A 26,315-nucleotide genomic window follows, 5' to 3' on the forward strand; every position below is an offset into this window, starting at 1 on the left:
GTTTCATCTAGATTCATCAGTCTGTTATACATTTGCTGTAATTTATTTGCATCATGATTATTATGTAAAACATTTTTTGCTGAACCATTTAAAAATAGACATCTTGACCCTTTACCCCCAAATATTTTCACATGTGTGTCCTATAAACAAGGAAATTCATTCTCGTACATTAACTACAGTGTATTTGCCAAATTGTGGAAACTTAATATCAGTATAACATCTAATGTGCAGTTTGCATTAAGGATGTGTCAGTCTTTGCAGAGGTGGTGTTTGTAGTAATTGCCCCTCCCCATGCGGAATCACATGTGGCACTTAGCTGTATCCTCTCTGACTGAGGGGGATTCTGCCCCATAGACACTTACTCTAGAGTAGCTCTTCCCCTTTCTCTGTCTCTTACGATGACGCTGGCTTTGCGAGGTACAGCCTGGCTGTTCCATGAAGCAACTCTCAGTTTGAGTGATTCCTCCTGGGTTTTGATTGAGCTTAGGCATTTTTGGCCTGAATGCCGTGTAAGTAATACCCTCAGTGCTCACACTCCGTGACACATGCAGACACAGAAAACTTAAAGCTCATGACTTGTTCCATGCAAGGTGGTTTAATTAGCCATATTAAAAAGTGGTGCTTAGAAGACAGCTTCAGAAAATAACCCTGGGGAATAGTTGTATAAGACATGTGATTTGCTAGTGTTTCCCTTACTATTATTTTCTTTGGTCTCTGTACCAGTAAACACACAGTCACACCTGACTGAACAGTGGGGTGCCTTCTGAGAAGTGCGTTGTGGTGATTTCATCACGGTGAACGTCACAGTACACCCTTGCATGAACCTTGCAGGCAAAGGTCCGTTATTTGGTGTGGTCTCTCGTAATGAGGATCCACGGTCAAGAAGAGATGATGAGGCTGTTGTCAGTGTGATAGAACAAGCTTTTTAGTTAGATCTTTCTGTAAGTAGAGGGAATATCTTCTAAAGTAATGAAAGTATAATCCATAAACTGGTAACATAGTAATTTATCATCAAGAATTAAACATGTGTGATTTTTGGGCTGTAATTTTGTGTGATTGGCTGTGCAGAAGGCTCGCTCACACCAGCGTCTCTCCAAGCCCACACATCATGCCTTGTGCTACCAATGACAACAGCTGTGGCATCTCTAGGCAACAGGATTTGTTCCGCTCCGCTCTGGTCTTGTGGAGACCTTGCGGTGCTCATGGTCCATCGTAGCTGTATCTTTGTATTTGGTGATTTTAACTCTACTAGTCCTTAGAGAATAATTTGATGATTTCTTGCCCATTTTCAACAGTGTGAATTTCTTTTTGAAGTGTGTTCAGTTTTTCATCCACTGTTCAAAGAAAGAAGTTTTCTTAATAGTCTACAGCTTACGATATGTTTTAATCTGTCCCTGTTAGTGGATTATCGATTAATTATAATTCAGTTTAAAAACATTCAAGGAGCAGTGCTTCAAAGCAGGATTGTAGAGAGGCAATTGCCTGCTTGACTTTGCTATTTTAAAAACATGTTCTGTTTTCCTCTATGCATGTACATACCTGGTGTTTCTGTTTTCCTTTAGGACAGTGATCCAGCCAGGCACCTCCCATCCTGATATTCAGCTGTTGCATCCAATTAACTTGGAGTTCTTTGTAAATCGGAATCTGGCTGCAAATTGGTACCATAAGGTGCCTGTTGTGGAAATTAAAGGACATCTTGATACAATGAATGTAAGTGCAAGAGTGGAATAAAAACCTTTGTTATTGGAATTTTAAATTCTAAAGACTATCTTAGTATAAATCGCCATGAAAAGTAGACCGTTTCACTAAAAGGTGTAAGAATTTCAGTGAGATACAGTTCGAGAGAGTCATTATCCATTAAGGTAAAATCTAATCGTCAAGTATTATTTAACTTTTAAATTTTCTGTGCATACAGATCGAGATCTGTGTGCAAATTGTTATCATAGTTCCTCTTATTTATTATGTAAGACCCTTGGTTTTTAGGGTTATCTGAGTCGCACCTCTCATAATTACAGCATTGGGTGAAATGCCTGTTCTTAACTGAAGATAGGCACGTCATTTCACTCGAGTGACGATTTTAAGAAAAGTGAAATGGGTGCGTTTGTGGGATATGTCATTTAAAAATAATGATCAGATCTGTATAATTACCTTTCGGTGAAGATAATATAAATCAAGTCAGTGGAGTGAATGTTGACATTTTATTTTCCTTTATTATCTTGGAGAATAAAATGTTAACATGAAATAATAAGATTGTGTAGCTTTTCAGTGATGTTGGGGTTATTCCGTCCTTCATGGTTTGTGCCTGAGAATGTTCTGTATTGTTTCCTTTTAAAATGAAGTGTATTTATCTTTTTGAACATAATATTTCACAGGTTAGTCTAAATCAAGAAGATCTTAATGTTTTGTTGAGAATACTAGCAGAAAATCTTGGTGAGGCTCCTGAAGACTTAGATAAAATGAAACCAAGAGTACCAGAGACAGGTGAGAGGCTTACAGTAGGTGGCTTAGATTTTACAATTATTTTACAATGTGGTAGACAAGAACAAGGCAGTAAGTGTTCTTCTGTTTGTTTGCTTGGTGATCCTGGGGATTGAACCCAGACTCTGGCGCGTTAAGGCACACACACTATCGGTGTGCTACATCTGCAGCCTAAGACAGACAATAAACATGAGATAAACAGATACATGTTTACTAATTCTGATTTGTATTACCAAGCAAACAAGCAAATGCTACTAAATGAAAATGTCGTTAGCTGGGCAGGCTCGTACACGCCTGTTCCAGCACATAGGAGGCTGAGGCAGGAAGGTTGTCATGAGTTCCAGCTGGGCTGCACAGTAAGTTCAAGGCCTGCCTGAATTACATAGAGAGACCCTGTCTTAAAAAGTAAAGAACAAAACAAAACACAGGGTGGTTAAAAATGCTTGACTCTTATTAGTTAAGCAAGCAGTTACTGGGAAGGGTGGCCATTAATTCGTTGTGGAGTCCTGGAATAATTATTAAATTTGCATGTTAAGTTGGCACTAAGCTGTGGTAGCACACTCCATGTGATTTTTATATTTGGCTTAGTAGTAAAATATCTATAAAAATTAAAATAGTTGATAAATGATCCCTCTTCCCAAAGATATGTTATGCTTCAATAACAGTGAAAGCTAATTTAAATGGTCAGTTATAGCCCTTTTGACTTAAGCACTACACACGTTTTTCAGGCCGTTGTATATATATATATTGTGTATACATAATGTACCACGCACAAACACGTATTGATATAATCTCTAAGTTTTTTCAAATGAGCACCTGTGTTTGTGAACTTTGCTGTTTCTCCTAAATTATCACTATCTTGTGTGTCTCTTTCATATGTGTGTATATGCTAAATATAGGCTGTCTTCATGTTTTTATTTCCGTAGTACCGAGGGTGGAACCTCCTGGGGATGTAAACTGAGCCACCCTCCCCAGCGCTTTTTAAATTTCTGGTACAGGGTCTTGCTGTGTTGCGTGGTTGGCCAGGCTGCGTTTGAACTTGCAGTCCTCTCCAGAGTGCCGAGGTGACAGGCATGCGCCGCCACGCCTGGCTTCTTTCATTCTTTTTAAGGGACTGCCTGTAATAGAGTGTGATGAAGTACGTGTCATAATTTATTTACCGAGTCTCTGCTGACAGAAATTTCAGACTTCCCATGTTTCATTTTTACCGTGTTGCACTGAATTTGCACATGTACTTGTATATCTGTGAGGAAATACCAGTCAGACTGTGCCATCTTTGTTAATTTAAATTTATCACTAGTTAAGTAAAAACCTAATGAGTCGATGTAAAAATGTGACAGATCTTGCTGATTGCCCACTAAAGAACTTGCATGAGTTTTGTACTCCTACTAGGTAACTTTTCTATACCTTTCTAACACAGTACGATATCACATTTTAAAAATTTTGCCTATTTTTTAAGTGAAACATAGTATTTCACTGTATTTTTCACTGCTTTTCTCACTGTACTGTAACATACATGAACACAAATCTTGGGTACAAGCCAGTGAGTTTTTGTAATGCGTTCACCTGTGTCATCACCATGAGGGACATACATATCTCAGGAGTCCCAGACATCCCCCTCCATCTACCCAGGGGTTGCTGTGCTCTGACTTATATGACTGGAGAATTTGATATCTTCTCAGATTTTATGTGGAGTCATAGTCATACGGATTGACTCTTTGGGGTGTGTCTTCTGTGGGAGGAGGCCCTTCCGCTCTGCTCGGATGGCACCTCCTCCCTTAGGCCTTTCCTTGCCTCGCTGGAACCGTGCTATGTACACCTTGTTCTGTGCTGCCTGTGCGTCTTAGAGTCTGTTAACATTTGCCCACTCAGTGTGAGGCGGTATGGCTGCCTTTCTGTCTGCCTGCCTGGCTGGTTGGCAGACTGTCTTATCTGTCTGTCGATCTGTTTTTAATTACTGAGGATTGAACTCAGGGCCCTTGCACTGGGCAACACGTCCCCAACCCTTTTAATGTTTTGTTTATTTTTTTGAGACATAGTCTCCCTGAGTCACTAAATTTCCCCCCCGGGCTTGAACTTGCCTTTCTTCCGCCTCAGCCTCCCAGAGTGCCAGGATTACAGGTGTGCCGCACTGCGCCAAGCCTTCTGTTTGTATTTTAAGTGTAAATGTCTCTTGTCCTGAACTGTGAGTCTTCTGAGGGCCAGAGGGGTTATTGATTTATGGAGTTTTGGTACTTTTGCTAGGTGCAGAGCACTCATATATGTCTTGATGAATATTTGTGTAAGAAATGTGTGCATAGAAGTGAATAAATTTCTTTTAAACATCTTTAGGTGAAATCAAAAAGCCCCCTGAAATCTCTATATCACAGAGTTTACAAGCTTCAAAAGAGACTTTAACTGCTGAAAGAGAAGAAATTAGATCTGTAGACATCATTAATGTACTGCTGAATTTTGAAATTAAAGAGGTAATTTTCATGTTTTTGTAAAGGGAGATAAATTAATGGGTTACCTGTCGGTAAGCTTATAGGTAATTGATATGGATGAAAAAAAATCTTATGAAGGCTGTTTACATGTAATGGTGTTTAAAATTTGAGAGTTTAAGGATGTTATGTTTAGGGGATACAGTATTTCATGGTGAAAGCTGTAGTATTTCCTGTACTTCTTAATGTTTATTGGACAGCTGGAATGTGCCTGGCTTTGCATTTTTTTATTATCTAAGAATAGCAGGAAAGAGACTTAGTGATTGCAAAATCCTTTACAAATGTTAGAAATTGTAAAGAGAATAAAATACATTATGTCTCCATTAAAAACGTTGTGTTGCTTGTATAGAATGGTACTAAGTGAATGTACTTTCCATGTGCAGATTGCTGAGGAAAGGTTAGGTGGATTTTCCTCTCCTTTATGTACACATTCAGCACATACGCATTGCGTGTCCTAGGTAGTAAGATACATAGACTCTGAGCTCTGAACTATTTGTTTCCCATTAAAGATGCACTCAGGGTAGGGTTCTGTTGGAGCTTGTGGCGTTGATGGTAGGGAGGGTGCATCTAAGCAGACTGAGAGGGTCTGGAAGTGTATTAAACGATGTGTTCTCCTTGAGGAAGTGTAAATTTGAATTGATCTTTTAAAAGAGCAATAATAAATAGTCTGAGGAAAGGAGATCGGGAAAGCGGCTGGGGCAAGATAGACTGGAATGGGTGGGAAGTTGTGAGTGAGAAAGCGTAGTGGGTACAGGGACCACAAGAACCTTCTCCAAAATCCCTTCATCTTTACATAGTTGTCTAAAGCTTATGTTCTTTTGTTGAGCTAAAAATGAATGAGTGGGCTCTGTGTTTGCTTTGAAACTAGATTCTTGATTGTTAAACCTCCAATATTTTCCCAGTGTAGTACCAGTTACTGAAGATTTTTAAGCTTGATAATTGAAAGATTGACAGGTAATCATTCTTTTGACAAGTGTGTAATTAACATATGCAGATGGAAGACCCATCAGTTGTTTTTAGTATCACCTGTAATGGCAATTACGGTAGTTCCCTTCCCTCAGGACAGTGGTTGGGGTGGAGAAAACCACTAGGGAAGAGTGGCGACGCTTCAGTCCGAACAAATATAGAGGTGTTCCCAGGTAAATGATGCAGTCTTCAGTCATTAGCGGAAGTGGGCATTTGTATATTGTGTGAATCTCGTACTTACATTGCTCTCATCGTTAAATTCTCATGTATCAGTGAAATGGTGGTAATATCGGTGCGTTCTTGTAGGTTGTGGTTACACTGATGAAAAAAGCAGAAAAGAGCGTAAGGCCGTTGCATGAACTAAATGTCCTGCAGCTTGGAGTGGAAGCCAGAGTTAAAGCCTGTGACATGACTGCTGAAGCCTATCTACAACAGATCAGCATGCGATGCTTTGATTTCACTGGTCAGTGAGTTATTCATTGGGCAGATGGTCTTTTTGATTACCACTAAACATTTGTGTCACCATAATTATTTAGATTAAATATATTACATTGGTACCAAGGAATTTGATGTTTTAAAAATTTACTGTCTTACATAGTTGTAAGTATATATTCAGGTAATACAAAGTAGAATAGTTCTGAAAAAGTCATATGTCTTCATTGTATGCAATACTTAAGTACTTACAGAAGGTACCTTTTCATTATAACTGTGCCATGAGAACTGATATAGCAGGAAAACAGGACCCAGGTACATACAGGAACTCATTTGGAAACGTTGAGTTAGCTTGTCTTTATTTTAAAATTACGTGGATTTTAAAATTGTTCTCAATTATATCACTATGTGCTTATGAAAAATGAAATTTCAGCAGTACATAAGTTTATAGAAGGAAAAGTTTAACATAGCCTGGAAATCTCTTTTCCCTTCAAGTAAAAACTAAATTATTGTTTAGTAAGTTTCTCAGATCTTCTGAATTCGTGTTCTCCTTTTAAATCTGTTTGTTAGTACACGCGTGCAGTGCGCGATGTCCGCACTCCTTGTGTGGAGTTGGTGCGTTCACACAGCACACCTTCCTTCCTCTTCTCATCCCCTTTCCCTTCCTTCCCTCTCCTCTCCGCCCATCCCTCGATCCCCTTCCCCTTCCTATTACCCATCTTTATTTTGCTCTTTATTTTTACACTGGGTTTCTCATATAAGAGGAACAATGTAATAATATGAACCAACTTGTAAAGTTTCTGGTGACATTTAAAGTTTATAAGAACTCTGTGGAATAGCTTTAAGAAAACAAACTCGTGCTGAGCATGGGTGGTGCACACCTGTGGTCCCTGCACTTGAGAGGCTGAGGCAGGAGAATTACTGTGAGTTCAAGGCCATCCTGGGCTACATAAGTGAGTTCAAGGCCAGCCTGCACTACATAGTGAGACACTGTCCCAGCAAAACAAAACGAAACAAAAACAACCAACCAACCAAAAACACCATGGTTGTATTGAGAGTAACCTCTACTTTTACTTATTTTATAGCTTTGTTCTTTGTAGCCTGTCGTCTGTGATTTGTTCAAGTGAGTGTAATAATAGAGTACCAAATATTATAACAGTTATTATTAACTGGTGCAGAGTTTCGTTGTTGTTTTTATGGAGTTTCTTTTTGTGTTTTTTTCAAAGCCAGGCTTCTTGAGGCATGATTTATGTGCGGTATAACTAACTCATATGCTAGTGTAAAATTCTGAGGGTTTTGATAAACATGTATTTGGTTACCTGGCTGTTGCCATTGCATAAGATGTTTGACATGTTAAGCAGTGCTGACCAGCCCGGTCTCTTGCTCCTAGACTCTGGAGGAGGCCCTCTGCACATTGTGAGCTCCTCCCGCGTGACCGATGAGCCGCTGCTGAGAATGGCCTTTACCAAGGTACAGCTTTCGTCTTACTATGGGAATACACGAGGTTACATCTGCTTCCTTCATGTTTCATGTTCCAGTTTTCTCTCCTAAAAGTGTTCTTTACAATTTGCTTGATTGTGATGGAGTATGAAAGTATTTGCATACGCTCATTATCCTTCTGGTTTCCCTAGGGTGTTGAGTAAGTGGAAATAGTAAAAAGTTCTGCTGTGTTCTGAAGCAAAGTATATTGTCATCTACATACACAAGCATTTCCCCTACCTTTCAGATTTGCACGTTAGCATTTCCTCCAGAATAGTTTTGCTTTTTATCTGTAGAATGTGAGATGTGGTTATGTGGTCAGTTTTTTTTTATCATATCCTTTATCTATAAGAAATATATTTTATAATGATTTAATGGCATACCTTCAGAAGTAAAAATTAAATGTGTATTCAGTGCCTGAAAGTGGTTGTAATCCATTGGTTTAATTACCTACTATTTGTAGGCAGACAGTGACGGACCAGAGTTTAAAACTGTTCATGACAATACCAAACAGAGACTAAAGGTAAGTTTTTAATAATTAAACATAGCTTCAGAGCCATTCTCAGTTGTAAGGTTGTTCTAAAATTGGAATAATGTGAAAATGATAATGGATTTAATTTTGTAGATAAAACAAGGGGATATATAATTGAAATATACTTTTTATAAAAATTGAATTGATTTGTAAAAAGATCACTTGTTTCTCAGATGTAAAGTACTCATTACTTATATAACAAATAATATATTGTTGAATAATAAATAATACATTTTTAAGGGAATTCTGTTCATTTTAGTCCACCATAGTTTTTTTTTTGGTGCCAGGAATCGAACTCAGGACCTTGTGCTTGCCAGGCAGGTGCTTGTGCCTCTGAGCTATATCCCCGGCCCTCCACCATAGTTGTTTGGCCTGATATTGATTAAAGCATCAAGTATTAGCATTGTGTATTGGCTTTAGCATTAAGGACATGACTCACATTTCCTTTGAGCGAGTACGTGTTGGGATGCTTCCTATACCTTTACTCAGAACTCAAATCCTGCCAAAGATAGTTATGTTTGCACACTGCAGTGGGAAAAGTATTGATTTATTGCCTGATTAAGATTAATATTGTGGTAGTATTTCTAAGAATTAACATGGATAGCAATTCTCCATTTTTTAAAAAGGCCCTTACTGCCGCTCTTCTTGTGGTAGTTGTATGTGCTGAGACTTAATGTGAACACGTTACCACGTCTGATCTGCCTCTCTAATTGTCTGTTATTTTAGGTTTCATTTTCGTCCTTAGATATAGTACTTCATTTGGAAGCTTTGCTTTCCCTTATGAATTTTTTGTCATCGGCTGTTCCATCCTCTGAGTCTTCTTCTCAGAAAGAATCTGAGCTCAAACCACTTGTGGGGGAGTCCAGAAGTATTGCCATCAAAGCTGGTATTAATTTTTGAGTAATGGTCTAATGCTTTCTCTCATATAATAACTTAATGTATTTTAAGCTAAGAATATGTTTATCATCTTGATGTTATACCTGATCTGACATTGAAGTTAGTTTCAAAAGAATGCCAAGTTTTTCTTTATAGGATTATTGAAGGGTTTTGAATATTGCTTGATCGTGTATTTATTCTTGATTTTTCTGTCCAGATAGTATCTACTTTGCATTGACATCTCTTTGCATTCTTCAGTGCCATAAAAGTGAGAAATGAGGAAGTTAAGTGTGGATGCAGGCATGCATAGTGACAAAGCCCCGTCACACGCAGTGTTGTCTAGTGCTGAGTGGTCTTTAAGCTTTGTGGACACTAGAGGAATCTCATGGCAGAGATGGACTCGCTTTCGTTTCTAAGCAGATCTGTGTATCTGTCACACACAGATCTGAGGACATGTTCCTTAGGCACATATCCTGAAATGTTAGCTGTGAAGTATCTATAGTAAATAAACAGTACGTACTTGTTTTTGGAGCAAACATCATTTTGGTTTTTTCACATATAATGTGGGAATCTAACAAACAGTAATTTAATTTTTAGAGCATCACCAATTTGGATATATCTATATTACTGGGATCTTTAGTATAAAACTGTTAGTACCATTACATCTGATCTAAGGATCTGATGGTTGGTTTTTTTTTTTTTTTTTTTTCCTCTGGGTATCAAACTCAGGACCTTGCACTTGCCAGGCAGGCGCCATACCTCTGAGCTATACCCCCGGCTGGATCTGATTTTTTGAAACCTTAGAACATAGCAATTTGTTCTAAACTAGAGTAAAAGAGGCTTACCCTTCTTATTATTAATGTGGTTGCCATAGTAGTACAGTATCTTTGGAGGTAATATCCTTGGAATTCTTCTGTTATATAGTATATGCATATTATACATAGAAAAATAGTGGAATACATGGAAAATAAATGTTTCAATTTATGATACCCTACAAGCAACATTAATTCAAACAAACTTTGTGGTTTTGCTGTAGGACTCATCTTCGTGGCTTGATGATGTTACATTTTGTATTGGAAGAAACCAACTTGTCATAGTGGGGATTAATGACTAATACATACCCTCATGCTTTTGCAGTTTTATACGAAGGGGCTTTTAAAAACTGTAATCCTCTGTATTTGTATTGTATTGAATTTATTTTAGAATTCTTTATGGAGCCATAGCATATATTCTAGTAAAACTGGATTGCTTCCATAGTTAAATAACATGTATTATAAGTGTCATAGTAAATAATATGAATTGTTTAAACTAGTCATCATATTTTAGTTCAGTATTTGTTATTGCTTTGATATAATGTATGACAGATTTTAAAATGAAAATTTTTGACTAATAGAATTTTAGAATTCTAATTTAAAGGGTTTTACTGTGTTTTTTCCCAGAAGAAAAATCACAGTGAAGTGTCCCTGTGGTAAACAACACCATCATGCTGCTGTTAATAGTTGTGTTTAATCTTAATTTGAAGGGTAACTGCTATTTTTGTCTGGTCGGCATTTGAAAATTGACTCAAAACTCACATTAGTTTTTATCTTAATGGAGACCTTTTTGACTTATACTACAGTTTCATTTTATTGAATTTGAGATTATTTTGTGTATTCTGTCATCTTTGCACTTTGCTAATCACAAATTTTCTATTACTTTCCAGTGTCTAGTACTGTTTCTAAAGAGGATGTGTTCGATTTAAAGGTCACAGCTGAATTAGATGCCTTTAATGTCTTTGTTTGTGATCAGAAGTGTGCTATAGCTGATATTAAAATACATGGTGAGTGATCATTACTTGGTATAGGTCTTGACACAAACATCCAGGAAAAGTGAGCTCATACAGGATGAATTTTTATGAGTCATGTATTATTTATTTACACTGAAGGTTAAAGTGACTTGTGTAAAGGTATATTTCAAAATGTTAGTAGCAAAGTTGTTAAAATTGTTTACTGAATTGAGGCATTTCAGATGTTTACTTATATTTTTAGAATAACTTTAAGAATTGAGTATCATGGTAGCATGTTACAGAATTTTTAAAAAGTCATTTCTTTCTTTCCTTTCTTTCCTTATTTTCCTTTCTCTTCTTTCTTTCTTTCTTTCTTTCTTTCTTTCTTTCTTTCTTTCTTTCTTTCTTTTTTCTTTCTTTCTTTTTTCTTTCTTTTCCTTTCCTTTCCTTTTCTTTTTTCTTTTTCTTTTTCTTCTTTCTTTCTTTCTTTCTTTCTCTCTTTCTCTCTTTCTCTCTTTCTCTCTTTCTCTCTTTCTCTTTCTCTCTTTCTTTCTCTCTTTCTCTCTTTCTCTCTCTCTCTTTCTTTCTTTCTTTCTTTCCTTTTTTTGCCTATGTAGCATAGGCAAAGGAGTTCCTGAAAGACATTTCACGACCTTTTCCTTTTATCAGCTTGATAGAAGAATGAAGCAGCACATTACTCTCCCTCCCTTTCTCCTTCCCTCGCCTTCTTTCCTTTTCTTCCTTTGTGGGATTGAATCCAGGGGCTTTGTGTTGAGCTGCACCCTTGGTCTATTTTTTAAACTTTTTGTAATTTTGAGCTAGTGTCTCAAGTTGCTAAATTGCGCTGGCTGAGCTTGAACTTGGGATCCTCTTGACTCAGCCTTCCAGAGTGCTGGGATTACAGGCCTCTACCACCAGGTTTGGCTGGGTGTTTTTATTTTTTTTAACTCACAACTTTTGTGTATGAGATGCATGCAGTACTTAAAGGTATTGTAACCTTTAAGTACCTCATATGTGGATATTGGTATTTTTAGTATGTCTAATAATAGCTTTCGTTCACTCTATGTTGGTAGTATGTAACTGAATGTAAATACTACTAAATTGACTCATTTAGGTAGAATGGAACCTTTGTAAAAGTCTTGCCTTCCATAGGAATGAACGCCTCTGTTTCTGTGAAGCCAAAACAGACCGATATGTTTGCCAGACTTCAAAATATCATAGTTACAAATGTTGATTTGCTGTCCATTCATAAGAAGGTAATTAAAAAATGGATTTCTCTACTGAAGTTTCTTCTGTGCTTTGCATTTGAGATGCTTCTTTGCTTTTGTTCAGTGTGCATTTATTAGTCTGTCACATGAGGCTTTTCCTAAGGGTAGAGAGGAAGATGGTAACCGTCCGCTTTCACTTTGTGTGCACACTAGGCCTTCTGGTTACTTCTCAACGTGTGGTGATGGATAGTATTGCCGTTAATAAAGGGGTTTTTACAGCGATAGAAGAAAGTTACTATCAAGTAAATTGGTTTTAACTGATGATGTTTAAGGTGAATCTCGATGTTGCTTCCTATTGCAAGGATTCTCTAATGCAGACACTATGATGCAGAGAAGGGCCTACAGCTCTTCCGTGTAAAAGCCGATGATCTCGTACTTTCAGGCTGTCTCTATCTTGGGAGATGAAGTCTTCAGGTTCCAGATGACTCTATATCCAGGTGCCACAGAAGGAGAGGCCTATGCTGACGTGTCTAAAGTGGACGGCAGACTTAGTCTCAAAGTGGGTTGTATTCAGATCGTTTATGTTCACAAATTCTTCATGTCTCTTCTGGTAAGTTTGTTTTAATATATATTTATTTCCCATTGAGGCCTACGTATTTTGCCTGTACACCTGAACCGAGAGAGTTGAGATCTTCATCCCAGGCTGTGTGACAAACGCTCAAGTGCTGGCCAGACTACCACAGTCAAAGAGACCTTTAGATGATGGTTAAGTCAGTTTTAAAAATCATTATTTTTTGGGTACACAAGCTGTCTTTCTGTAGCATTTTCTTAGTTGTATATTTTATAAGTACTTCTTGTTTTTTTAATTTAGGACTTTCCAGTAGTACTTGTTTATGGAAATGCCCTTAAGGATGTTTAGCTAAAAGAATTTTTAAAGGAAGCTCAGCAGATATCTGAAGAACTAATATTGGAACTTACAGCTTTTGGTTATATTTGTGATCACTAAGGCCCTAGAATTCTTTTATTTTTATTAGGCTCGTGTAGGTATCCTATGCTGAAAAGTTTAAATCTGCTCATTTCTCCTGACAGGGTTGCTAACCAAAGCTTACTTGTCATGAGTTTCTACCTAAACTACCATGTTCACTTATCTAGAAAGTGAGCTGTTTAGGGAGAAGAGGAAGAGACTAAGTTCCTTTGTATTCTGTTGTTACTATTTTTTGGTCCCAGGAATCCAACTCAGGACCTTGCAGGTGCCAGGCAGATACTGCACCCCTGAGCTGTACCCCCCCCCCCGGCCCTAGTTCCTTTGTATTATTAATGGATGGTCATTAAGAACATTAGTTCTAAAAGTGATTTTTTTTTTTTTTTTTTACTGGGAATAATCTTTCTTTTTAGTTGCATTCAGATGAAATACATCCTACTATAAATAAAAGACATTTTGATTTTTAGTCATGATTGTAGGATTGTAGGCAGTTGACCATTTTTGCCCATCCATGCATGGTACATTTTAAAAAACAGATTCTCAGAAATAAGCTTCCAGAACCTTAGTTTCTAGGAGTAAACTATATTTACTGTGACCTACAGGTACAGAATAGAACCTACTGTTGGGGAAATAAAGGAATGGAGGCATTCCTTTCACTTATATTTGCTTGTAGAATAGCGAATAGTCATTAATAAAAAAGATTTTAAAAAGAACCACTAATAAAAATTTGTCGTAAAATTAATTGTAAAATACATAAATGAAAGTTAAAGAGTCTTTCCTTCCTGGAGATAGCTATTGTTAATAGCTCAGAGTATATCTTTCCAGACTTTATTCTTCCCCAGGTACACAGTCATCAATAATCTCTTTTTTATTACCGCATTTAAGTAATTGTTCTTTTTGCAGTACGTACTTTTGAAAATGTTTTCCTTTGGAGAATAAATGTCTTGTGGGGGCGCGCTTTAACTGTCAGTCTCTTCCAACAGAGTTTCCTCAACAACTTCCAAGCTGCCAAGGAAGCTCTGAGCACGGCCACGGTGCAGGCTGCCGAGAGAGCTGCATCTAGCATGAAGGACCTGGCTCAGAAGAGCTTCCGCCTCCTAATGGATGTGGACTTGAAAGCGCCAGTTATTATCATCCCTCAGTCTTCAGTATCGCCTAATGCTGTTGTAGCAGATCTGGGTTTAATCAGAGTGGAAAACAACTTTAGCTTGCTTCCGATGGAACACTACTCTCTTCCCCCCGTCACTGATAAAATGAGGATACAACTCACTCAGTTGAAGCTGTCCAGGTAAAAATACCTGATCTGACTGTGCATTATTTACTACAAAGATTTTCATATAGTTTTTTCCTAGGGTAAAATAGTGATTTGTGATCTTTTCTTTATTGTAATTGTGAAACCTTGATCATTATTTTTGGTTAGTTGTCAATAGTAATGTGCTTTATAGTATTGGTATTTTGTGCTCCTCAATTTAGAATGTTACTTTCCATTCTATAAAAATTTATATGTTAAAAAAATTACAGTTTACTAGCTGGGCATAGGAGTACATCGCTGAAGTCCCAGCTACGTAAGTGCCTGAAGCAGGAGGATCGCTTGAGCTCGCAAGTTCCAGACTACCCTGTGTAACGTAGCAAGAGCCCATCTCAAAATAAAGAACAAAGAGAAATACATGCAGAGAGAATGCAACACAGTGTGTGTACTTGCTCACATATACATATTTGTTTAGTTTGCTCACAGCTAGTTCCTTTTCGGTAGATGGGAGAAAACTTCCTAAATTGTAGTAAGATTTAACACGTTTAGTGAGGTATTTAAAGGATTGTTGAATCCAGATGGGAAAGTGTTGACTCTGTTTAGTGGCAAGAGTACTTACTTTCTTGTACAAATGGATGTTAGTAGGCAAGTTAGAAATGACTATTGCCGTGTGGTCACTTTTAGATTTGGTGTGTTTTTCCCTTTGAATTCTGAAAAGTAATAACATAGTGAGGGCCAAGTATATGATTGCTTCATTTGTTTTCGTAGAGTATAGCACTTATTTGTATGATATTATACTAGTTGCTGTATCATACAGTTTTGGTGAAATACAGTAAATGGTATAGTCGTAATTTCTGGAAATTATGTCTTTGTTCTTGATAACTGCATATAAACTTTATTCTGATTTGCATTGATTTATGAAAAGAAATATGTTCTGAAAGAGTCCTGATAGTAGCTTTTAAGTGTATAGGAAGGTGCCATGTGGAAACGCTTACTGTGGGGGTCCTCATTTTAAATGTAAATTAAAAATACGTAGATATATAATCTTGTTTTTCCTCTCAGAACTGTTTTGCAGGCTGGCTCGCCCCATCATGAGATTGAAATTTTAAAACCAGTAAACATGCTTTTGTGTATACAACGAAATTTATCAGCAACATGGTATATGCAGATTCCAGGAATAGAGATAAAAGGAAAACTAAAACCTATGCAGGTATGTATATCATATTAAATAGATGGGCATTGCCAGGAAGACCTTCGTTGTTGATCATAGTACAGCTCTTATTAATTGTTAATGAGATCAGCCTTGTCTCTTGCACTTTTGTTTCATTTTAATTAGCAGTATGATAAAGATAGCAAGAAGTTTGAAAGAGCTGGGCACAGTGGCTTGAGTTTGAGGCCAGCCTATGCATTGGAGGGAGATCCTGTGTTGAAGTAAAATAAAGGCTGGGAATGTAGTCCTGTGGTGGAGCGCTTAACCTAGTGAAACTCGCGGGCGCGTGCTTGTGCACGTGCGCACACACACACACACACACACACACAGGAGAAGGGTAGGGACTGAGATAAAACCTTTTGAGTCTGCTAAAAATACTCTCCTTAATTTTGGAAAATTCTGTTAAAATCTTAATATATTTAAATTGTAAGAGAATGAAAAGTGATGTTCATGTACCACATTCATAGCTTTTTAGTTGTGATTTTCTTTTTAAATTAAAAAGTTTTTTTGATTCACCTAGTATTTGTGCATATTTATGAGGTATGTATAGTTACTGAGTAGTATATTAAGGTGTAGGAAACCTCTTTGAATTAGGAAAGTGAATATCACTTCAAGTAGGCAGAGGTGTGTATTTGTAGCAAAGCAGTCAAACAGTATCCTCAGTGGCACCCTTAGCAGGTTTTGTGCCAGCTCCCGGGGGCTGGTGGACAGGAGTTACGGGAGTGGTGTGCTAGCCCTGTGGTTCTCGTGTGCCCATGCATGAGACTTGAAGCCATGCAGCAAGGGTTGGGATAGGAGGGGGAGACTAAGCAAATAGAATGAATGAAAAGCCAGCAAAACTGTAGTGTTACTAGTTTTGATATCTGTGATTATTTTAGAGTTGGTTCTGAGATAAGATAGGAAGGGTCAGAGGAGCATTTAGGAAACATGAGGAAAGCATTTAAAGTAGAAGCTTGTGGAAAGGAAAGATTTCTGTGTATATGTACTAGTGGGTATACAAGTGGAGGTCTTATATGAGAAGGAGTCACTGAATTATTGGTATTCCAGAGTATGGGTCTTTCTCTTAGTTCATAGGACAGTCTGTATTCCAGAGTATGGCTTCCTTCTCTCAGTTTGTCCCGTACAGCTAAGATATTGGATCCCAGGACAATATTTGACTTCCTTTCAAAGATTGTAGAGTTACAGATTTCCTGAAAGCAAAAGTAAAATGTAAATGTCTGTTGATAGGAGAATGTGGATAAAATTATAATGTATTCATACTTGGGAATTATAAGGCATATAAAATAAAGAACCAGAACTATAGCATACAAGATGATCTTAAATATAAAAATGAAAAAAAATTGTGAAATGATAGCATAGTTCTGTATTGACAATGTTTTCAATAAGCAAGGGTATGATATATGTGTATGCATATATATTCATATACATATATTTATATAATTATATAGAGATACAATTATATACATATAATATATACATACACATATATGTATGTATATATGTATGTATATGTATGTATATATATGTATATATACACAAATATACACATGCATATGTGTATATTTATGTAATACACATATATACATAACTTACAGGACATGCAGTAATGGTAAATGTAAGAGAGCACTCACAGAAATAATTGTCTCATTCGTGGCAGAATCTTTCCACAGATATGGGAACAGGGTCTCAGAGAGTCACACAGAGGATTCAGCTGTGTCTGTAAGGGAAAAAGACCTGTGGGAAATGTGGCAGCTTGTTACGATCTGGTGAAGCCAGCTGGTAGGCACACAGGGGAGGGTTGTAGTACTCTCTTTTTCTTTTGTGCTTGAAGTGTATCAGAAGAAACAAGGCAGAAAGACCCAGTCGATCCAGCAAGTCAGCGTCGAAGTATAACCCTTGCTTTAACCAAAGGGCCTTCGTTAACTCAGCAGTGCAGCCACACTGGAGAACATTTCCACGGCCCAGTTTGTCAGTGACCCGGGCCTGTGCAAGTACTTCTGCTTTGGTCACGGTTGGTGTCATTTCCTGGGCCAAGCATGCTGCTAAGAAAGGTGTCAGACAGGTGACACCAATAAATTCTTTGCAGTGTGTGGTTTGACAGTTCTTTTTTTTTTTTTTTTTTTTTTGGTACTAGGAATTGAACTCAGGACCTTGCGCTTGCCAGGCAGGCGCTTATGCCTCTGTGCTATGCCCCTGGCCCAAGGTTTGACAGTTCTTAAAGAACTTTGGGCCACCTTTCAAAATTATCCTTCAGACTTACTGAAGGTTGATGTAATAGATGATCCATTGGTCTTCTTATCCATAGCAGACTGGAGATGGTGAACTCAGCTGCCCTTCAGGCAGCTGTGATAACTTGGTTGGTATCCAAGGTAGGAACGGACACTGAGGAAGTTCTAAGGAGTTAGTGTTATCCCTGTTATCCGAGGCCCAGGGCTGGGGACAAACAAGAAGTCTCTGATCATTGCCTTGTGCTAAAGAATCTTCCTGTTGTCGTTTATGTGGGGCACTAGGCAGTTCTGCAGGCTGAAGGGATCTAAATTAGGGAAGACAGGTTCCTGTGGCATGCAGAAGAGACGTTACTGTGCGTGTGTGCATGTGGGTGTGACTTTATGTGTAAGTTCTGAAACGAAACTCTTTCGACTGCGGTGTCTGGAGGGGAAATTTGCAAAAGGTAGAATAAAAGGCTCTAAGGAAAATACTGATTTAATAGATTTTAATAGCCAGTAGCAACTATGTTGTTCTGCAACACCCCGTGAAGAAGACACTATTATTTTTGTTTCAAAGATTAAAAGACTGGATTTAAGGAAGCTAAGAAACTTGGCCAACATCACAGCTTGAAAGTGCTAGGGCAACGGGATCAGATCTGCCTAACTCAGAAGTCTTCCTCTTTTTTTTCTTTTTGTTAGATACAGTCTTTTGTAAAGTTAAAAGATGAGAAAGATGCTGCCTTCCTAGTGTGTGTTTTGGTTTTAAAAAATATTTTGTAGTTATATTTGTTGTTTTTCTAAGAGGTGTTTTTTTGATATGTTAACAAAATTCTATGTATGCTCCGATGCGTATGTACTATGAGTAGAGCTACATAACAGGAGACCGGAAACCAAACTGCTCTGTCGCGGTGTTGAACTTGTTGGAGCAGAGTGAATACTGGAGGAGGGGGAGTGGACACGGGGTGGGAAGAGAGGCAGAGTGGGCTTGGGGAGATGGGGTCATGGGAGTGAGGTCAGGGCCATAACCTGGACAGCTGGACGCAGGCCAGGCAGCGTGGTGGTGCGGTGTCAGAGGCAGGGCCTGGCCGTGGGCGGAGCAGAAGGTGCCTCCTTAGGACGGGTATCTCACACTAGCCAGGTGGGACCCTTCTGTCCCACTCCCTGTCCATCTGTCACTATCTCTTTCTCTCCTTTTATTTTTATTTTTGCAGTGCTGAGGATTGAGCACAGGGTTTGTGCGTGCTAGGCACGCACTCTACCAGTGAGCGACACCCTCACACCTATCCTTAATTTTTAAATGGATGCAAACAATTGGTTAAATTTAAGACATATGTGTGTGTGATATTCTGGAGTTTTTATTACTTTATGTTGACAGTTATTTCTCGGTTCCAGGTTGCTCTCAGTGAAGATGACTTAACAGTTTTAATGAAAATTTTGCTGGAAAATCTTGGGGAAGCTCCTTCACAGTCAAGCCCTACACTGTCTGCACAGGAGGCTGTGAGAGTGAGGAAAGATGTTCCCAGTGGACCAGACTACCTGAGAGGTGGGCCTGGATGCAGATGCCTAGTTTGATCACTGGAGCGTTGTTGTTGGTGTCCTCTGTATACTTAGTGCCCTTGAGCTGTGTACTCCTCATGGGACGGTTACTGGGGCAGCCTGCAGTGGCTGCCGTTGCCTCCGGAAGCTCCCCGGGGAGGGAGAGCCGCCACTGTCTGTGACGAGAGGACGGCCTCTCGTTCTCGCTGCATGAGCCTTACTTACCCTTGATGTGAAAGCTGCATTTGCGGAATTCCCCAGGCACTGACCTTGGGAACATCTGTGGGGCGGTGCACCCCGAGAGGAAGTCAGTAGGCAAGCAGTGCGGCAGCATGGCCCCAAAGTCAGTGAGAGAGAAAAGGGCCGTGTGTGATACCGTCATCTTTAGGCGACTGAACCATGAGAAAGAAGGGTGTTCTTTTGTAGTAATGGCTTTGCTTGCCTGACCGGTGGAAAAGGGTGCAGTCAGATGAACTTGAGGCCTGTTTTAGATTATTAATTTGAACCTATGGAAAGCAGCAAATCTTTTAAATTCAGCCATTTTCAAATGGTACTTGCTCTAGAGTAAAGATTTCTTTTTACCTCATTAAGTAGATTTGATGAAACACCATTTCACTACTTTTCATGATTTGAAGTCATTAGAATGAACATCAGGTGTTTTGTTAGAAAGTACGTAGGTTACTGTTTCCATAACTGAAAAGAGGAAGTTCCCCTTGCTCTTACTATAATAAGTGGTCCTGGGTTATTATGTGAGCCTTTATAATGCTCTCAGATCATCAGTTTAATTGGTAAAACTGCCAGTTAGTAATACTGTACCAAGTGAAATAAATCAGACTTGCATGTGTAAACATCATATTGTCTCCCCAGTGTAAGAAACTGAAAGAGTAAATACGATACAAAGTATACAATAGATACTGTGAAATGGGAATTCGAAACTGTTCAAAAGGAAAGAGAAATTGGGATGGGGGAAAGGATAAAAGAAAGGGAAAAGAATTACATACATATACACACCAGATAGTTAAGATACTTATACTACTAATTGCTATTAGTTCATTGAAAAGAAAGGTTTGTGCCTATATTGTTTGATCAATTTTTCATGCCTATATCTTGTAATATGAGCAACTACTTTGCAGGTAACAGTATGTAGTGTACTAACCATTGTTACTCTCCTGTGGTCTTGTTTTGAAATTTTGTATGGCTATTTTTATTTTGTCTTCAAAAAAAATAATCCCATACGAACACTGCTCCTACAGCTAGATAGACGTGTTTTGGAATTAGACACGTTCCAGCGGATGACCGGAACACTGCAGCATAGGTGTCTGGTTTAGGCCGACCGCTGCTAGGGTTGCGTAGCTTGTGAGGCCAGTACCTTCCCCTCCGTTTGGGTTTGCGCTGCCTTCTGGACCACTGCTGGAGAAGCAGTGCTTCGGTAGATGGGAGCCACGTACAGGATGGCGGGCACTCTGCTTGATTACTGATCTCATTGGGTTCACTGTGATCAGATTTGTGTTTATGGTTCTCACTGATGTTAATGTGGAACTTGGGAAAATTTGTGAGTTCAGTTGTAAGCCACAAATGTGAAGATTAGAATATAAATTATTTTTAGGAAAAGTGGAGAAAAAAACAAGGACTTTCAGTTTGGAGAAACCTTACATAATTAAAATTACAGAGTTTTTCCTTTTGTAGTAATTTGTAAGAGTAGAAGTTCCTGTAGAATAACCAACAAAGAGCACCAGTCCCCGAAAGAATTGTAGAACCTCTGTGTAGGAGTGACTGAAGGCAGGTCCTATTTTGTCTGCCCTGTCTCAAGATGCGAGAAGAGACTAAATTTTTCTTGAAGTTTCTTCCACCTCAGAATTCCAGACCTTGCCCAGCTTACATCACATTAGCGCTCTGATGCTGTCGGGTTATATTCTAGTCTTTATAAAGGCAGTGGGTGGACAGTTAAATAATTAAAGACAGTAAGATGTACACTCTACCAGCAGATCTTTTCCTGTCTAATCTAGGGTCAAATATTTCAACTTTCTGTGCCTTTTTCCTTGTAATCTCCTGATGGCTTGAAATAGGCCTTTAAAAATGCCTTGATATAACAAATGATAGCAAGTAATCTTATTTTGCAGAACTTTAAAAAATTGCCTTGAAATACTATTTAGTCTCCTCTTTGCCACTTTGCCCTATACTAAATGTGGAATAATTGTTGCTGTTTTTATGTACTGTCACATAGTATGATTTAAGAATGCTGGAAGGGGTGACACAAATTTAGTGAATTATTTTAGCTTTTAAAATACATAGAAAATAATATGCATAAAAGCTTTATAATTTTAAGTTTTGTGTTTAACCCATCAGGACAAGAAGATTTGACAGACTTAAAACCTTCTGTGGACCAGAATGTCACACTCCAATTTGACTTTCACTTTGAATCTCTTTCCATTATCCTTTATAACAGTGGTATCAATCAGGTACGTAGTGAAGTTCTGGGGAGAGCTCTTGATACTCATTTAAATACTGGCATTATGTCATGTAATTATTCATTAAAAAATCTTAACACATTCCCAGCATCTCTGTGTCCTTTGAAACATAAGCAGTGCTGGTTCTGCAGCCAGTGCTCCCTGGGTTTGCATCGCTAACGTCACTAGGCCAAGGGTGCACTTGGGGTTCATTTCTTTCCAGCTAATGTGGATATCAAAGCACAGGTTGACCTGTTGCTCAAAGAGAATTTTTACATGTGTGTGGTTAATTATATCTTCCATTTTATGACATAGCTAAATATGAATACCTATTTAAGGTATTCATGACATAGCTAAAGTATGAATACCTATTTAAGGATAATTTAGTGGCTTTAGAGCTTCAGACGATTTTTCTGAAATTCATGATTCACTATGAATGTAAACAGTGACTTTCTATTGAATAAATATTACATGTAGTGAATTTGTATTAATATTATTAATAAATTCAAGAACCTCAGTCTGATTTCATGATAGGCACTAATGTTTCAGTGGTATTTTAGAAAGTTTTTTTATTGTATCCTCTAATATTTTTATTATGTCAGTTATGCCATACGTTAATAACTATAGTACATATGTAATTCATGTAAATCTGTATCAGTTTTAGGTATTATATCTGTTAATGTACATTTTCATGTACTAATTTATGCTTCATACTGTTTTCTAAAATTAAAACATTACACTGTACCTTGTTACTGTTGAACTTTGGTTTAATGTTTGTTATTTATGCATTGAACTGCCTTAATTTCTACTGGAGGTGCATGAAACCATCAGAAAATGTCCTCATAGAAAAGGAGCAGTTAAAAGTCCTGCTATTTTTACTTGAGGACCACCATCTATTGGTTCCTCAGTCTTTGGATTTCCATCTCTTCTTTTACTTTTTTTCCTTGCCCACCCTTGGTATTCCTTACACACTGAGTACTCTCAGGCTTTTGAGGGTACATTGCTCTTTCCTGTCTGTTTCCACTGCTGCTTGTGTGAGACTCTTACTAGCTCACACTTGTACTGCTTTGGCTTCCTTTGGTCTGTCTTAGAGACTTGTGCAAGTTAAGTGTCATAAGTAAACCTCCCTTGGCCACTTGCAACTTCCCATTCTACTTAGAAGTATTGTGTGTTATAGTATGTGAGTGTTCCCTTGTGGAAAAACGTGTCCTGAGGTTGTTTACATCAGTAGCCATATTAGGAAATGTTAGCCTGTTGTGATTACTAGATGTGACTCAGGTCATTTCTGTCAGTAGTTAAAGAGCAAAAGTTGCGAAATATTTCCCTCTTTATAGTTAAAGGCTTTCAAAGCTTACCAGCAGTAATGTCACTCTGACCCGCTTGCATGCAGTATACTGCCTGGAAGGAAAGAAGGTGTGGCGTTCTAGCCAGTATACAATGACTGCAGGCCACTGGCACATCTCTTACCGAAGCCGTGGGCTCCAGTGAGCTGCTATGACTGAAGGAGGGTTGTTTGTTGATTGGTTGGGTCAGGTTCTTTGTAAAATCTGGGCTTGTCTGGAGTGTCTGGATTTATGCTATGGTGGAATAAAGATCGAGGCCTGCTTTTCTAGAAACTAAAACTGCAGATCCTCCTGCTCCCTTAATTAGGCATCCATCTACTCTCAGTCCCTAGCATTGTTTAACTAGAATGTTCAAGCCTTTCTTGTTCCCTCCAAAAGAACACCTAGCTGGAAGGTAATGAGCTGGGAAGCCAGCGATCAGAAGTGTCAGCCCCAGTCTCTGTATCCTCCCCTTACCCGTTACGGAGCAGCAAGAGCGCGGTGACGGCAGCTAAGGCACGGACAGGCTATCGGGGCTGACGTTTTTCATCTCTAGTTTTCAGGGCTGGCTGTTTTCTAGCTAGGTCTTATTTTCAGGGAAGGAGGGTAGTCGCCTTGTTCCCTGTGCCCTGAGAGAACCGCGTATGCTCCTGTTTCTCCCCATGTGGAGCAACATCTGTCCTTCTATCTGATCTCATCCTCCAAGGCACAGTTAAGTTCTTAACCTGTTGTATGATTTTTTTGCAGCCTACAGTAATTAGTTTTACCTCTCTGAGCTTTTACTCTTTCTACGTTTTATCTAACTGCTTATATCCTTGGTGGAAATTGGAATGCTGTAAATGTTAATAAAAATTACTATATATCACGAGGTATTTGGTTATTTACAACTTATAGCATCTCCTTCTAATGTTCCTTTTAACGTATTTCTGGTTTGTTTTTTCAGCTACGGTATAAACTCACAGAAATCACCTGTAAGGCTTATTCTTTCTCATAAAGTCCCTAGTTCTTTTCACAGTTATTAATGGAAAAGCTCATTAGTGTTAGTTAGCTAAATTGCATCATTATCTGACAGAAATATTTACTAATTAGGTGTATTTGTATCAAACTGTATCAGGTTACTTTATATATTAACCGTTGTTGAGGATCAGGACACATACATGCATTTATTTGTATGTACATATATACTCACAGACAATGCAAAACTGTTCCATTTACATGTTTGCCTACACACGCTTTGAAAATTTTAGATTGATGTGCCTTTAAGTTCTGGATTAAGAAATATGTTTAAAAGTAATTACATAATGTTTAAAGCTAATTGACTCTTTTGCTTGAAAATGTACCACAGGAGTCCCAACTTTCATTTCATAACGACAGTTTCTGTCTTGGTGAGCTCAGACTGTATCTGATGGCCTCCGCAGGGAAGATGTTCAAGGACGGCTCAGTGAATGTCAGCCTTAAACTTAAGACCTGCACCCTTGATGATCTCAGAAAAGGCATTGAGAGAGCAACGTCGAGGTTTGTCAGATCGCAGTGTGCTGTACCCCACTTTGGTTCACCTTGCACCTGGCTGTGCTCCAGGCATCGCTGTGCTCGGGTTCTTCAAAAGATACTTCTGTCTTTTTGGTCAAACTTCGGAATTGAATTGCATCTAGAATTAGTGCTAATATCAGATTCAGCTGCTGTGATGTTTAGGTTAAGTGAAAGTTTATCAGTACAATGGAGTACCATCTTAAACACGAGAACTAAATATGAATATGCATTTTAACAGTTACATATGTGCTGGTATATTTTTTCAGATTATGTCCATTAAGCAGAATCATTTTTCAAAAATCCTTGAAATTATGACGTTCTCCTTTCTTTTATTTTGTCTGTCTTTTAAAACAGTTCTACAAAATTTCTTTCACTTTTAATAGGAGCAGAATCCCTAGCATAATCACATTATCAACACATTTTTGACAGTTGGATATCAGCCTGCTGCAAAGTTAGAAACATGTAACTTCAATAGCCTAATTATGTTTTCATTCCTTTCTGAAGTAACATGACATGTCATATTTTTTACTTGATGGTTTTCTTTGGAGAAAAACTGTGTTGCTACTTAATCTTGTATTTTGTTGAGTACACATTGGATAGTGCTCAACCCTTTATTTTCTTGAGAAATAAATAAATGAGAAAGGAATGCTACCATGCATCAACTTTTCTGTTCTGGGAATTTCATGTCTAGGGAACTGTCCGCAGCTCCCTAGACCAGGTGATAAATGCCGTAATCTGTTTGGTAGCCTGTCCTTACAGTACCTCTGAGGATAGGTAGGGACTGTCATTGCAGACCCTTGATAAACACGTGCTGATTTGAGTTGTGTTGAATACCTTTGGAATTCAACTGTAGAGGATGATTTTTGGAGATAAACTCTTTTAGGGAGGTAAATTCCTTCATTTAGTAGGATAATACGAGAAGGCTGTCTTACATTTTGTGGGACTACATTGATGATATTTACCTGAGTCATTTCTAGTAATCTATAGATATTTCTTCAGTATGAAATTGTAATGATAAAATATAATTGCTTAATCTTTTGAACCTTGTTTTGGAATTGGGGAAACCATGTCATGGATGTTAGTTTATTATGTCCAGTTAACAGGGTCCTATTTTCTATTCAGATAACTAAATGGTGAATGAATGATTATTAAAATACATAGGAAGGTTTTCCTTACTTTTATTTGTAGCAGGGATAAAATAATGAGTGATATGTGTGTATTTTTTCAGAATGATTGATAGGAAGAATGACCAAGATAACAGCAGTTCTATGATTGATATAAGTTACAAACAAGACAGAAGTGGAAGTCTGGTTGATGCTATTCTTGACAAGCTGTACGTGTGCGCCAGTGTGGAGTTTCTGATGACTGTGGCGGATTTCTTCATCAAGGCTGTGCCTCAGAGCCCGGAAAATGTGGCGAAAGAAGTACAGATTCCATCGAGACAGACTGCCGCAGGGAAGGTCAAGACAGAGAAAGGTTAGCAGCATTTCTCCATCACAGATGCCAAGTTTGTATATTTTAGCACAAATTACAAACTGGAGGAAGGAGACATGCAGGATTTGAGAAAGTGAAATCAGGCTTTTAGATTTGAACATATTTTACATAATCGCGGTAGT

The 26,315-nt window shown here is 38.2% G+C and overlaps 1 protein-coding gene across 1 annotated transcript in view; it reads left to right on the top strand.

Annotated features, from left to right (window-relative positions):
- Positions 1-26,315, top strand: part of Vps13c (vacuolar protein sorting 13 homolog C (S. cerevisiae)) — a gene marked incomplete at its 5' end in the record, with an annotated part of 161,865 nt that overhangs the window by 70,375 nt on the left and 65,175 nt on the right. The window contains 16 exon segments of the mRNA XM_013518933.1: positions 1,563-1,710; positions 2,373-2,481; positions 4,810-4,943; positions 6,231-6,387; positions 7,747-7,826; positions 8,299-8,358; positions 9,094-9,253; positions 10,946-11,062; positions 12,161-12,264; positions 12,659-12,826; positions 14,182-14,486; positions 15,510-15,657; positions 19,257-19,407; positions 21,747-21,859; positions 24,515-24,684; positions 25,928-26,175. Of these exon segments, the coding sequence (XP_013374387.1) occupies positions 1,563-1,710; positions 2,373-2,481; positions 4,810-4,943; positions 6,231-6,387; positions 7,747-7,826; positions 8,299-8,358; positions 9,094-9,253; positions 10,946-11,062; positions 12,161-12,264; positions 12,659-12,826; positions 14,182-14,486; positions 15,510-15,657; positions 19,257-19,407; positions 21,747-21,859; positions 24,515-24,684; positions 25,928-26,175 (2,372 nt within the window).

Source organism: Chinchilla lanigera, unplaced genomic scaffold, assembly GCF_000276665.1.
Source record: "Chinchilla lanigera isolate Chin_1 unplaced genomic scaffold, ChiLan1.0 scaffold00049, whole genome shotgun sequence".
NCBI lineage: Eukaryota > Metazoa > Chordata > Mammalia > Rodentia > Chinchillidae > Chinchilla > Chinchilla lanigera.